Consider the following 15,562-nt stretch of genomic DNA (forward strand, 5'->3'; position numbering starts at 1 on the left):
ATCCACTTCCTCCAGTCGCTCTCCCTTAATGCTCACTTCCAGTCTGCTGCCACTTTTACCCCTTGTACATCTCATCACCTTAATTTGTCCACATGTATATTCAGCTTTCTTCTTTCACACACTCTCCCAAACTCTGTCACCAACTTCCACAATACTTCCTCTGATCTTGCTACAAGCTCAATGTCATCCACAAACAACAGCTGGCTCTGGCTCATTTTTCTCCATTTTCTTTAACCATCTCCAATGCCTTGCACTTACCTCTTGCACCACCCCATCCATGTATAAGTTGAACATCCAGGGCAACATAACACATCCCTGATGAAGTCCCACCTTTACCTCAAACCACTCACACTCTCCATTTCTAGTTTTGACACATGCTCTACTACTCTCGTAAAAACTCTTGACTGCTTTCAACAGCTTTCCCTCCTATCCCGTATATCTGCAAAACCTCCCGCGGTGCCTTTCTGTTTACTCTGTCATTGGCCTTTTCCAAATCCATAAAAGCCCAAAAAACATCCTCACCTTTTCCTTTAGCTTTCTCACATATCTGTCTTACCCCAAAAATCTGATCTACCCAACCTCTACCTGTCCTAAATCCACACTGTTCCTTGCCAATTACTCCCTCTGTTCCTCTCCTAATCCTCTCAATCAAGACCCTCCCATAAGCCTTCCCAACTACACTTAACAAGTCAACCTCTTCAGTACGGGCCAAAATCTCGTGGGCAGTATTAGCTGTCAGACGTACGATGTGTCGTAATAATACTCGCATCATAAAATATAGTCACCGCTTATATCAATTGTTCTCTCTTTCACCCGTGAATTTTGATAACCATAGAAAATGTGATGAAGACAGTTTAGAGAGTATGTCATTATGCAGGGGCAACTACAATAAATATAATCAAGATGCCGATATGGCAGCCTTGCGTATCCACTTGCTCCTCATGCCGCCTACGTATGCGGCACCATATGGAAGGGGTTAATCCCTCTGAAACTACTACACTCACACTTGTCCCCTTTTCCCTTGTAAAATGGGACTATGCAGGCACTCTTCCAGTCCTCCTGCACTCCACCCTCTCTCCAGCAAACATTAAATAACCTCACCAGCCAGTCCACCATAACTGTACCTCCTTTTTTTAGACATTCTACATGGCATCCATCTAGACCAGGTGCCTTACCTGCTCTCATCATCTTAACAACTGCCTTCACTTCATCCTTCCTTATTTCTCCTTCATTTTCCTCACTCATCACACTCATTTTCTTAGCACTTCCCACTGCAACTATCTTCCCCTCCCTATCCTCCTTCACATTAGGAACTTCCTAAAATACTCTGCCCATCTTGCTCTTACTGCCTTCTCTTCCATTATCATCTGTCCATCTGCACCTTTTTATCTTTTCTTCTTCTCTACCTGATTCGCCTTCTCTTCCTCTCTCAATTTCTTTCCAAAACATCTTTTTATTACTTTCAAAGTTGTGTCATACTCTTACCCCATTTCACATCTGCTCTCCTCTTTGCCTCCTTTACCTTGTGCTTTACTTCTTTTCTCTTTTCTTTGTACCTCTCAAATGACTCCCTTGTCCAATTTTGTAACCAATCTGTGAAAGCTTGCTTCTTCTCTTCTATAACCTTCTTTGTTTCCTTATCCCACCACTCACTACCCTTCCTTCTATTTCCTCTTGTCCTTCCTGTTTCACACACCATCTTTGCACACTTTATGACTCCCTCCTTGAACCTTCCCCATTCCTCCTCCACTCCTAGCTCTACTCTATCCTTCACTCCCTCCCACTCCTCCCTCAGCTTCTTCTTGTACTCCTTCTCCTTTTCATTTTTATTTAAAGAGTTCACTCTAAGCACCTCCCTACCTTTTGTCCTTTTCCTCTTTATCTATCCTCCACTCTCAACTTACCTTCCACCAAAAAATGATCTGATATTCTCCCACTCTCTCCCCTTAGAACATGTACATCCTTAACTCTTCCTTTTATACTCCTCTATACCACTACATAGTCCATTAACGCTCTATCTACCACTCTTCCATCCACCACCCTCTCCCATGTGTAATTATGCTTGACTTTCTTCCAAAACACTGTATTTGCTATCATCAGCTCTTTTTCTAGACACCACCATCAACTCTCCACTACGATTCTTTCCTGGAACTCCACATTTCCCAACCACTCCGTCAATTGGTTCATTTCCTACCCTAGCATTAAGGTCTCCCAATACTACTACATTGACATTCCTCCCTAATCCCTCTGTGCACTCATTTAAATCTATCCAAAAAGTGCCCTTTTCTTCTACACCCTTCTCACTACCAGGTCCATATGCACTTACAAAATCCCACATCTCCTCTCCCAGTTTCACCTTCACCCACATTATCCTTGAGGAAACCTCCTTCCACTCCACTACACATTTATCTATCTCTTCACTTATTAGTATAGCCACCCCTTCTCTCCCTCGCTCTCTCTTCACTCCTGAGAACCTCCCACTTACACTCCCAAACTCACAGTCGCATTTCCCTCTCAACTTAGTTTCACTCAAAACCAACACATCCATCTTTCTTCTCACAAACATACTACCTATCTCTTCCCTTTTACTCTCATCTTTGCCCCATCCACGCATATTAAAAGACCCAAACCTTAGGGTGCTGGTTGTAAAACTCCTAGACCCTCTTATGCCTTTACTTTTTCGTTTAGGAATATCCCCTGTGGGGTTACAGGGAGAAGGATGCCTGGTTCCAATCCCTGTCCCGTTTTTCTCACTACTTACGATTCAAGTGGAAATACATGGTAGCTGTATTCTTTTCCCCCCACCGCAGGGTAGGCAAAACAAGGAAATGAAATTCAGAGAAAGGGTACAGGACAGCAACAAGGGGTTGGGGACAGCATAACGGAGGGACAGTAGCAGTATAATAAAAGTTTCATCATTTCTCTGTGAGCAGAGTCCTCTTCTATCACAGACAAAATGATGTGTGGCTCTGGTCCATAGGGGCGCCCCATATAGACCCTAAAGTATCAACTGCATGCTACTTTGCCATAACAACATGCAGCCAATACCCCAGACGGGTATATTTGCTTTTGAGTTCGATTATTTCATCTAACAAGTCATTGATTTCCTTATTTCTCATCATATTTTTAAACCTGGGTTCTCTTTCCATTTCTATCCCTCTATCCTGTTTTACTTTCCACTGTTTCTTTATTTCTTGGAAGTCATTTTCTTTGATCTCTTCCACTTTCTCAGTCACTGCCTGCATTTGATCCTACGTCTCTTTCTTTAATGCCTCATTCCTATTCATATCTTCATTTTTCAATCTATCATTCCCTCCCATTATCCTATTTAGTTCCTTTTTCAACTCATGTATTTCCATGTTATTTTCTTCATTGGCCCTCCTTAATAGGGCTACCTCTTTGTACATAATTTTATATTTGCTTTTGAGTTCGATTATTTCATCTAACAAATCGTTGATTTCCATATTTCTCATTATATTTTTAAACCTGGGCTTGCTTTCCATTTCTATCCCTCTATACATAATTCCACTGTCAAAACCAGAAAATAATTTTTTTTCAAACCTTTGGTACGTCTTCGGTGTTTAGTTCAGGCATGTCCTTTTTTGGGATCACCCCCAAAGGCGATTTGACCCTACTTACATCTAGGCATCTTTTTGTTGGTTCTTTGTTCCTTGGGTTTCTGTTTTTTCCTTTCCTTTTTTTTTTTTTTTTTTGAGTAACTGACTGAAAAAAAAATAAAGACACAAAGACTGTTACATTATTGGTCACTGGTAGTATACTTCTCCCTTCTTGTTTTTGTAAACAACTAGGTAGGGCTGGTTCCAAATTCATCCGTCGACGAAGCGCTGCTTAGCGCTTTGAAGCTTGTTTTCCGTACATCCTACTTCAACTGCTGCTGGGAAGACTAATGTTGCTATAGGCCTACAAGTTGCTGGTCAGTAGAATTTGAGCCAACATTGAATTGATTGATTTTATGTCCACAAAAAGATGTATTAGATGGCATGAATGTTACTGAAAATCCTGGTATTTCGAATATATTTTGCTGGAGTCGCAGATATGGAGATGTATTCACTAGTATGCAATCAGGAATTATATGGAGAAAACAAGAGTGAATGGTGAAAGGATATAGTAGCTGCATAATGTTAAGTAGGCTTGATCCATTGCCCTGCCACTTTTGCACAATCTAGTTGCATGTTGTGTGGTCAAAGTTCATTATTGTTAGTATGATATTGTAAATGTTTTAGAGAAGCAGAGAGGAAAATTTTAAGTGTATTTGTAATGAAATGTCTGATAAGTATGGTAGGGGTTACAAGGTTGGATAGAGTGAGAAACGAGGAGGAGAGCAGAGGTGAAAAAAATAGATGCAGATGAAAGAATATTGGGATGGTTTGGACACATGGAAAGAATGAGTGAAGAAATATTAGTAAAAGGTGTGGAAGGCAAAAGTAGATGGAATGAACATGAGAGGAAGACTGTGGATGAGATGGATGGATAGGGCGAAAGGTGCTTTGAGCAAGATGGGAATATCTGTTGAGCAAGGAAGGGAGAAGGCAGAAGATAGGGGTGAGTGGAGAATGGATGTGTATAGATCATACTGTGATGCAAGGATGGGGAGAGTAGGGAGTGGTTATGTATGAATGATGTTTTGACACAGCCCAATGGGAATTCTCCCCATCTTCTCTTTTTATGCATGAAGGGATGGAGATGGGGGAGGTTGTTGCTGCATTGCTTCTGACCAGAGGCATTGGGTGGGATACAGGGATAACCTGTCATCCACAAGGAGCTAAGATAAGAGGAAAGAATGGGTGGTGGGTGAGAGTGGGTACATGCCTTTTGACTTAACTACCTCCCTTATAAGATGGAAAAAGCCTTTGGTATATAGATAGAATATTGTAACACTGTTTCTTATGTATTGCCTTAAGATTTGGATTTACTCCACAGCTTGGCATGAGTGGTATACCATCACATGTATTGGTCACCGATGGAAACAAAGCATGTATTGAGAATGTTCAAGTAATATTGAAGGAAAATCCATCACCTTCTCCAGTACAAGCTGGGTAAGTGTTTATTGATGGTTTTGGGTGTTGTCACTGTGATGTCTTATGGTATTCATGTTGATCCTTTTTTCTGGAGGTGATTTATAGAGCAGAAGAAGCAAAGAAACTTCTGGATGGAATGAAAAGTCATGGAAAAAAAATTGTGGATGACAGCAAAGAGAAATTTGTATGAAAAAGTGTTGTACAGTATGGAGCAGAGATGAAAAATGTAGGGGAGACTGTGAGCAAGAATAAGAGACAATGTTTTTGAAATGAAGTGTGTAAGAAACATGTTACAAGAATGGTGTGGTGGGGGGTTGTTAGGCTGGATGGAGTGAGAGGTGGAGAGGTGAGGAGGAGAGCAGGGTGGAGGGGAAGTTGATGGAGTGTTGGGATGGTTTGGGGACATGGAGGGAATGAATTGTGGTGATTGGTGTAAAAGAGGTGTGGAGGGCAGGGACGGAGGGGGTGAGCATGTCTATTGAGGAAGAAAGGGAGAAGATATGGGTGAGTGGAGAATGGTTGTGTATGGATGATGCTGTGAATTATTGGAAGGGAGTGGGTTGGGGATGGTGGAGTGAGGGAGTATGTGTGAATGATATTTTGATGCAGCCTGAAGGGATTTCTCCCTGTCTTCTCTTTTTCTGCATGAGGGGACAGATAGGGGGAGTTGCTGATTAAATGAAGCAGCCTTGCTGTAGATGTGCTGTGTCTTGCTACATTCCTTCTGACCCAGGGTAGTGGGCGAGATGCAGGGATGACCTGTCATCCAGGAGGAGCCAAGGTAAGAGATAGGGATGAGTGGTGCATGGGAGTGGAGTATGTGGAGATGAAATAGGTGGGAGTGGATTTTATGCCTTTGTTTTTGGCTACCTCTCTCGTACATTCATACATATACCAAAGGCTTTCCCCCTTGCAAGGGAGGTAGCCAAAAAAACAAAGGCATAAAAACCATTCCCACCCATTCCATCCCTGATACACTCCACTCCCCTCCACTCTCTACCCTCACTCATATCTCGGCACCTCCTGGAAGACGGGCCACCCCTGCATCTTGTCCACTGCCCTGGGTCAGAAGCAGAGTCGCAAGACAGCACATCCACAGCAAGGCCGCTTCATTAAATCTGCACCCCCCCTCTCTGTCCCCTCATACAGAAAAGGAGAAGATGGGGAGAAATCCTTTCGGGCTGCATCAAATTTTTTCTCACACATACTACCTCACCCCCCATCCCCCATCGCCCCCATCCATTCCACTTCATGCATCACAACATCATCCATATACAACCATTTTCCATTCACCCCTGTCTTCTGTCCTCTCCCATCCCTCCTCAACAGACATTCCCCTCTTCCCCAAAGCCCCTTTCACCTCATTCATCCATCTCATCCATCTCATCCTAGGTCGCCCCCTCATGTTCACTCCCTCCACGTCTGCCTTCCACACCTCTTTTACTAGTCTTTCTTCACTCATTCTTTCCATGTGTCCAAATTATCCTAATACTCTTTCATCAACCCTATCTCCCAACTCCCTTACCACCCCCATTCTCCTCCTCACCTCCTCATTTCTCACTCTATCCAACCTAGTAACCCCCATCATACTTCTCAGACACTTCATCTCCCTCCCTCTTATCTTGGCACCTCCTGGATGACGGGTCATCCCTGCATCCTGTCCCACTGTCCTGGGTCAAAAGCATTGTCACAAGACAGTGCATCCACAGCAAAGCCACTTCCTAAATTCGGCGAACCCCCCTCTCCGTCCCCTTATGCAGAAAAGGAGAAGACTGGGAGAAATCCCTTCGGGCTGCGTCAGATTTTTTCTCATACATACTTCCTCACCCCCATCCCCCACCTACTCCCCCTCATGCATCACAGTATCATCCATACACAACCCTTCTCCATTCACCCCTATCTTCTGTCCTCTCCCGTCCTTCCTCTACAGACATTCCTCTCTTTTGTAATGCCCCTTTCACCCCATCCATCAATCTCATCCTAGGACGCCCCTTCATATTCACTCCTTCCACCTCTGCCTTCCACACCTCTTTTACTAATCTTTCTTCACTCACTCTTTTCATGTGCCTAAACCATCCTAATACTCTTTCATCAACCCTATCTCCCAGCTCCCTTTCCACCCCTGTTCTCCTCCTCACCTCCTCATTTCTCACTCTATCTAGCCTAGTAACCCCTATCATACTTCTCAGACATTTCATCTCAAACACATTCAAACTCCTCTCTTCCTCTCTCATGTTCCATGTTTCTGCCCCATACAGTGCTGTTGGCACAATCACTCCTTCATATAACCTCTTAGCATCCATTCCCAGATGTCTATTTCTCATTACACTTTTTAATCCACCAAGGCATTTACTCACTTCTCTCAATCTACATTCTACCTCCACCTCCACTCCTCCCTTTCCTGCCACATTCGCACCCAAGTATCTAAAACTATCCACTTCCTCCAGTCTGTCACCCTTAATACTAACTTCCAGCCTGCTGTCACTCTCTCCCCTTGTACATCTCATCACCTTACTTTTGCCCACATTTATCTTCAGCTTCCTTCTTTCACACACCTTCTCAAACTCTGTCACTAATTTCCTCAATCCCTCCTTTGATCCTGCTACAAGTGCAGTGTCATAAGCAAGCAACAACTGGCTTATTTCCCACTTTTCTCCATTTTCTTTAACCATCTCCAACCCCTGACCCACTACCCTTGCATTCACCTCTCGCACTACCCCATCCATGTATAGATTTAACAGCCAGGGCGACAAACACATCCCTAACGAAGTCCCACCTTTACCTCAAACCATTCACTCTCTCCATTTCTAATCCTAACACAAGCTCTACTACTCTCAGAAAAACTCTTGACTGCTCTTAACAGCTTTCCTCCTATCCCATATATCTGCAATACCTCCCACAGTGCCTTCCTGTCTACCCTGTCGTAAGCCTTTTCCAAATCCATAAATGCCCAAAAAACATCCTTACCTTTTCCTATAGCTTTCTCACATATCTGTCTTAACACAAAAATCTGATCTATAGAACCCCTACCTATTCTAAAACCACACTGTTCCTCACCAATTACTCCCTCTGTTCCTGTCCTAATCCTCTCAATCAAGACCCTCCCATAAGCCTTACTAACTACACTCAACAAGCTGATCCCTCTGAAACTACTACACTCACACTTGTCCCTCTTTCCCTTGTAAAGCAGAACTATACAGGCACTCCTCCAGCACTCTACCCTCTCTTAAACAAACATTAAATAACCTCACCAGCCAGTCCACCATAACTGTACCTCCTTTCTTCAGACATTCTGCATGGCATCCATCCAATCCAGGTGCCTTACCTGCTCTCATCATCTTTACAGCTGCTTTCACTTCATCCTTCCCTATTTCTCCTCCATTTTCCTCACTCATCACTCTCATTTTCTTAGTGCTTCCCACTGCAACTACCTTTCCCTCCCTATCCTTCACATTTAGCAGCTCCCTTAAAATACTCTGCCCACCTTCCTCTCACTGCCTTCTCTTCCATTATCATCTCTCCATCTGCACCTTTTACCTTTTCTTCTCTACTTGATTTGTCTCCTCTTCCTCTTTTAATTTCTTTCCAAAACATCTTTTTTATTACTTTCAAAAATTTCTGTCATACTCTTACCCCATTTCACATCTGCTCTCCTCTTTGCCTCCTTTACCTTATGGATTACTTTTTTTTTTTTTTTTTTTTTTTGTACCTCTCATCCTCTTATATGACTCCCTTGTCCTATTTTGTAACCAACATGTGAAAGCTCACTTCTTCTCTTCTATAACCTTCTTTGTTTCCTCATCCCACCACTCACTCTCCTTCCTTCTTCTCTTGTAAGGGGGGGAAAGATATTAGTATATGTATGTACAAGAATGGATAAAGTGAGAAATGTGGAAGTGAGTCAGAGTATGAGAGTAGAAAGGGAGCTGTTGAATAAGGTAAATTAGAAAAAGTTGAGATGCTTTGAGCAAATTATGAATGAGGAAAGAAAAGCATGGAAAATGCAGAAAGCAGAAGTGGGTGATGTGAGTTTGTGAGGGAGATCAAGAACAAGATGACATGAGTAATCCTCCTGAGCACAAATTATAGCTTGAGAATCATGATAAAGGATTTGTACTTGTACATCACAGTTGTAAAATGCTTGAAAGGTATACATCATCTTCCAGTACAAAAAAAATTATGTGTCTATTACAGAGTGCTGAGATGGGAATGTGGTGCAGAAGTTAAGGCCCAGGAAGGCAAATTTGATGTAGTGATTTGCGGAGATTGGTAAGCATATGATATGTAATACACTAAATCCTCCATTTAATATATCGAGGGGTGCCCTTGGTATTTTGGCCTGAATTGCATGTTGTTGCAGATGGTAGGGTGCACTGGTAGTTTTAAGAATAAAAAGTCATAAAATGGCCATAAATCCAATATGCACACACACATATGCTGTCAATTACAGCTCTACAGTCTTTCCCAAAACCTAGATGTTCATAGAAAATTTATGGAAGGATATTGGAAAGGTCATTGCCTATGTATTTACCAAATTGTATCTTGTGGGAAGGGGAGATATGCTCATGGTGTCCCACCTTTGTATAGCAGTGTCTAGTTTGCTCTTAAATTCATATATTGTTTTTGCACACACTATTGTTTTGCCCATTTTGTTCCAAGTGTCCACCAGTGTGTGTGGAAAACTGTTTTTCTTCAGCTCTCTTCTAAACTATCCTTTTTGAGTTTCTTTCTGTGTCCTCTTGTGTTTCTCGTCCCAATGTAGTAAGTCTTCTCTATAAAGTATTTCTGTGCCTTTCATGATTTTATAGATGGTCAGTAGGTTGCCTCTCTTCTTTGTTCCAAAGTTGGTACATACATACATATACCAAAGGCTTTTTTCCCTATTATGCAGGGGGTAGCCAAAAAGAAAAAGGCATAGAAACCACTCCCACCCATTCCATCCCCTACATACTCTACTCCCCTCCACCTTCCTCCCTCTCTCTCACCTTGGCACCTCCTGGATGATGGGTCATCCCTGCATCCTGTCCACTGCCCTGGGTCAGAAGCAGTGTCGCAAGACATAGCACATCCACAGCAAGGCAGCTTCATTAATTCAGCGACCCCCCCTCTCCATCCCTTCATGAAGAAAAGGAGAAGACAGGGAGAAATCCCTTCGGGCTGCATCAAATTATTTCTTATACTTACTTCCTTACCCCCCATCCCCCACCCACTCTCCCTCATGCATCACAGCATCATCCATACACAACCCTTCTCCATTCACTCCTATCTTCTGTCATCTCCCGTCCTTCCTCAACAGATATTCCTTTCTTTTGTAATGCCCCTTTCACCCCATCCATCCATCTCATCCTAGGATGCCCCCTCATATTCACTCCTTCCACCTCTGCCTTCCACACCTCTTTTACTAATCTTTCTTCACTCATTCTTTCCATATGTCCAAACCATCCTAATACTCTTTTATCAACTCCATCTTCCAACTCCCTTTCCACCCCTGTTCTCCTCCTCACCTCATTACTCACTCTATCTAGCCTAGTAACTCCTATTGGGGAGACGGGACTGCTCGGACAGACAGTCTAGGGAACGACAACAACAACAACAACTCCTATCTTACTTCACAGACATTTCATCTCAAACACATTCAAACTCCTCTTCCTCTCTTATGTTCCATGTTTCTGGCCGGTACAGTGCTGTCGGCACAATCACTCCTTCATATAACCTCCTCTTAGCATCCATTCCCGATGCCTATTACTCATTACACTTTTTAATCCACCAAGGCATTTACTCACTTCTCTCAATCTATATTCTTCTTCCACCCCTACTCCTCCCTTTCCTGCCACATCCTTAATATTTTATGGATTCTTTCTGCTGAACAGGTACTCCATTGATCTCCATGTTCAATGTTTCTTCTCTCCTGCTTACTGCCATTATTTCAGTTTTACCAAGATTTAGCTTTAGTTTGTACTCTGTGAGTACCGCGTTTCATAGATTTAAGGATTCACTTGCAGCTTGTGAAGATGATTCAATGTTGAGTATTGATATACTCAACATTGAATCAGGCAAATTCCAATGATTTTATAGGATCCCTTTCTCCTCTTCTGAATTGAACTTCCTTTATCACTTCATCCATTAATATGATAAAGAGCATTGGGGATAGCACACTACCCTGGCGCACTCCAGATGATATATTGAACCACTGTAAGGTTTCACTAACGGGCTTGACTGCTGTATTATTGGAATTGTAAAGGCTTTTAATAGCTCTTCTCAGTTTTGGGGGTATTTGGTATTCTGCACTTTGGAGTACTGACCACAGCTTATCCCTTGGTACACAATCAAATGCTTTCTTTAGATCTAAGAGTGTTACATATTTGTCTTTATCAAACTCCCATGACTTTTTGAGGATCATCTTTAAATCGAAGATTAGATCTGAAGTCCCTCTGTTTGGTCTGAACCCATGTTGAGCCTCTAACACTCGTTCATATATTTTCCCTGTATGCGAGAGTAGAGAAATACATCTGTAATTTGAGCATTCAGCGTGTTCTCCTTTCTTGAATACTGGGCATATTAGTGCAGTGGACCTATCATTTGGGACTTCACCTGTGTCCCTGGTCTTACTGAGCAATTCTATCAGAAGACTGAGAGCTATTCCTCCACCATATTTGAATATTTCTCCAGGAACGTTGTCAATACCACATGCTTTATTATTCTTTATTTTAGCAAGTGCTTTCTTTACTTCTGATTCATTAATCCCCTCCTCCTCATCAACCCAGACACCATTTGTCCATTCTTCATCTGTCCTCTCACCGTCCTCTTCTATATTCAACAAGTTGCTGAAATATTCTTTCTATCTCTTGTCAATCTCTTCTGGCTCTGTAAGCAGGTTTCCTTGAGAATCCTTAATTGAGTAGTTATACTCCCCATTTGCCTTTCTATATGATTTAGCAATACTATACAGTTCTACCCTGTGGTGGGGGGGAAAGAATACTGCCACCAAGTATTTCCACTTGGATTGTAAGAGGTGAGAAAAAAGGGATGGGCATTGGGACCAGGCATCCTTCTCCCTGTAGCCCCACAGGGGACATTCCTAAAAAAAGTAAAGGCACCCTAAGGTTTGGGTCTTTTAATGTGCAAGGATGTGGTACAGATGAGAGTAGAAGGGAAGAGATAGGTAGTATGTTTGTGAGAAGAAAGATGGATGTGTTGGCTTTGAGTGAAACCAAGTTGAGAGGGAAGGGCGAGTAAGTTTGGGAGTGTAAGTGGGAGGTTATCAGGAGTGAAGAGAGGGAGAGGGAGAGAAGGGGTGGCTATACTAATAAGTGAAGAGATAGGTAAATGTGTAGTGGAATGGAAGGAGGTTTCCTTGAGGATAATGTGGATGAAGGTGAAACTGGGAAAGGAGATGTGGGTTTTTGTAAGTGCATATGGGCCTGGTAGTGAGAAGAGTGTAGAAGAAAGGGAGACTTTTTGGATGGATTTAAATGAGTGCATAGAGGGATTAGGGAGAAATGTCAATGTAATAGTACTGGGAGACCTTAATGCTAGGGTAGGAAATGAACCAATTGACAGAGTGGTTGGGAAATGTGGAGTTCCAGGAAAGAATCGTAGTGGAGAGTTGATGGTGGAGATGTGTCTAGAGAGTTGATGATAGATACAGTGTTTCGGAAGAAAGTCAAGCATAAGTACACATGGGAGAGGGTGGTGGATGGAAGGGTGGTAGATAGAGCATTAATGGACTATGTAGTGGTAGATAGGAGTATAATAGGAAGAGTTAAGGATGTACATGTGCTAAGGGGAGAGGGTGGGTGAATATCAGATAATTTTTTGGTGGAAGGTAAGTTGAGAGTGGAGGATAGATGGAGAAAGAGGAAAAGGACAAAAGGTAGGGAGGTGCTTAGAGTGAACTCTTTAAATGAAAAGGAGAAGGAGTACAAGAAGAAGCTGAGAGAGGAGTGGGAGGGAGTGAAGGATAGAGTAGAGCTAGGAGTGGAGGAGGAATGGGGATGGTTCAAGGAGGGAGTCACAAAGTGTGCAAAGATGGTGTGTGGAACAAGAAGAACAGGAGGAAACAGAAGGAAGAGTAGTGAATGGTGGGATGAGGAAACAAAGAAGGTTGTAGAAGAGAAGAAGTGAGCTTTCACAGATTGGTTACAAAATAGGACGAGGGAGTCATATGAGAGGTACAAAGAAAAGAAAAGAGAAGTAAAGCACAAGGTAAAGGTTGCAAAGAGGAGAGCAGATGTGAAATTTGGTAAGAGTATGACAGAAAATTTTGAAAGAATAAAAAAGTGTATTTGAAAATCAGGTAGAGAAGAAAAGGTAAAAGGTGCAGATGGAGAAATGATAATGGAAGAGAAGGCAGTGAGAGGACAGTGGGCAGAGTATTTTAGGGAGTTGCTAAATGTGAAGGAGGATAGGGAGGGAAAGGTAGTTGCAGTGGGAAGCACTAAGAAAATGAGAGTGATGAGTGAGGAAAATGGAGGAGAAATAAGGAAAGATAAAGTGAAAGCAGCTGTTCAGATGATGAGAGCAGGTAAGGCATCTGGGTTGGATGAATGGCATGCAGAATGTCTGAAAAAAAAGCAGGTAGAGTTATGGTGGACTGGCTGGTGATAATAATGATAATAATTATATTTGGCAAAGAATCGATATACATGAATTGCAGATAATGACAAGAACACATAGTTTGAAATAATAATAGCAAATTGCCGAGGATAACACAAAAAAGCATGTACGCTTATTTCCATTGTGGTCCTCATTAGATTGTTATTCTACACTAAGTTAGACAACATACGTAGGGGGTTAAGGGGACCAGAGACAATCATGGGTAATACCAGTCAGTGGAGGTGGAGATAATCCATTGGGGGATTAAAAAGTGTCATGAGAAATAGGTACCTCCCTTATATTTAATATTTGTTTAAGAGAGGGTAGAGCACCGGAGGACTGGAGGAGTGCCTGTATAGTTCCACTTTACAAGGGAAAGGGGGACAAGTGTGAGTGTAGTAGCTTCAGAGGGATCAGCTTGTTAAGTATAGTTGGGAAGGCTTATGGGAGGGTCTTGATTGAGAGGATTAGGAGAGGAACAGAGGGAGTAATTGGTGAGGAACAGTGTGGGTTTAGGACAGGTAGAGGTTGTGTAGATCAGATTTTTGTGGTAAGACAGATATGTGAGAAAACTATAGGAAAAGGTAAGGATGTTTTTTGGGCTTTTATGGGTCTGGAAATTGTTTATGACAGGGTAGACAGGAAGGCACTGTGGGAGGTATTGCAGATATATGGGATAGGGGGAAAGCTGTTAAGAGCAGTCAAGAGTTTTTATGAGAGTAGTAGAGCTTGTGTTAGGATTAGAAATGGAGAGAGTGAGTGTTTTGAGGTAAAGGTGGGACTTCATCAGGGATGTGTTGTCACCCTGGCTGTTCAATTTATACATGGATGGGGTGGTGCGAGAGGTGAATGCAAGGGTAGTGGGTCAGGGATTGGAGATGGTTAAAGAAAATGGAGAAAAGTAGGAGATAATCCAGTTGTTGTTTGCTGACGACACTGTGCTTATAGCAGAATCAGAGGAGGGATTAAGGAAGTTAGTGATAAAGTTTGAGAAGGTGTGTGAAAGAAGGAAGCTGAAGATAAATGTGGGTAAAAGTAAGGAGGTGAGGAGGAGAACAGGGGTTGAAAGTGAGCTGGGAGATAGGGTTGATGAAAGAGTATTAAGATGGTTTGGACACATGGAAAGAATGAGTGAAGAAAGACTAGTAAAGGAGGTATGGAAGGCAGATGTGGAGGGAGTGAACATGAGGGGACGTCCTAGGATGAGATGGATGGATTGGGTGAAGGGGGCTTTGGGGAAGAGGGGAATGTCTGTTGAGGAAGGACGGGAGAGGACAGAAGACGGGTGAATGGAGAATGGTTGTATATGGAAAATGTGTGATGCATGAGGTGGAATGGACGGGGGAATGGGGGGTGAGGTAGTGTGTGTGAACAAAAATTGTGACGCAGCCCGAAGGGATTTCTCCCCGTCCTCTCCTTTATATGGGGGGACGGAGAGGGGGGTCACCGATTTAATGAAGCGGCCTTGCTGTGGATGTGCTGTGTCCTGCGACACTGCTTCTGACCCAGGGCAGTGGACAAGGTGCAGGGATGACCCATCATTCAGGAGGTGCTAAGATAAGAGGGAGGGTGGAGGGGTGTGGAGTGTATTCAGGGATGGAATGGATGGGAATGGTTTTATGCCTTTTTCTTTTTGGCTGCCCCCCTTGTAAGGGGGAAAAAGCCTTGGTATATGTATGTATGATACTTTAGAATAAAAATATTAAATTCACCAGAGGTTTTATTACACATATATTGAATGTTTCATTGCCTGCATATTTTACTGGTTGAATATGATTGTATTTCTTCACTGTGGCTCCAGATTTCAATTTAAAAAAAGACTACTGTTGACTGCACGCACCGGGCCAGGCGTCACTGGTGACTATTGTGTGTGTATGATACTTTGGAATAAAAATATTAAATTCACCAGAGGTTTTATTACACGTATA

At 42.7% G+C, this 15,562-nt stretch overlaps 1 protein-coding gene across 2 annotated transcripts in view; it reads left to right on the forward strand.

Moving 5' to 3' along the window:
• LOC143032491 (calmodulin-lysine N-methyltransferase) overlaps positions 1-15,562 on the forward strand; it is a 64,444-nt gene that overhangs the window by 10,460 nt on the left and 38,422 nt on the right. For both annotated transcript variants that reach the window (XM_076197368.1, XM_076197369.1), the window contains exons 5-6: positions 4,942-5,057; positions 9,234-9,308. In XM_076197368.1, the coding sequence (XP_076053483.1) occupies positions 4,942-5,057; positions 9,234-9,308 (191 nt within the window). The remainder of the gene's footprint in view (positions 1-4,941; positions 5,058-9,233; positions 9,309-15,562) is intronic.

This window comes from Oratosquilla oratoria, chromosome 13 (assembly GCF_046742065.1).
Source record: "Oratosquilla oratoria isolate Oo_2021 chromosome 13, ASM4674206v1, whole genome shotgun sequence".
In the NCBI taxonomy this organism is placed as follows: domain Eukaryota; kingdom Metazoa; phylum Arthropoda; class Malacostraca; order Stomatopoda; family Squillidae; genus Oratosquilla; species Oratosquilla oratoria.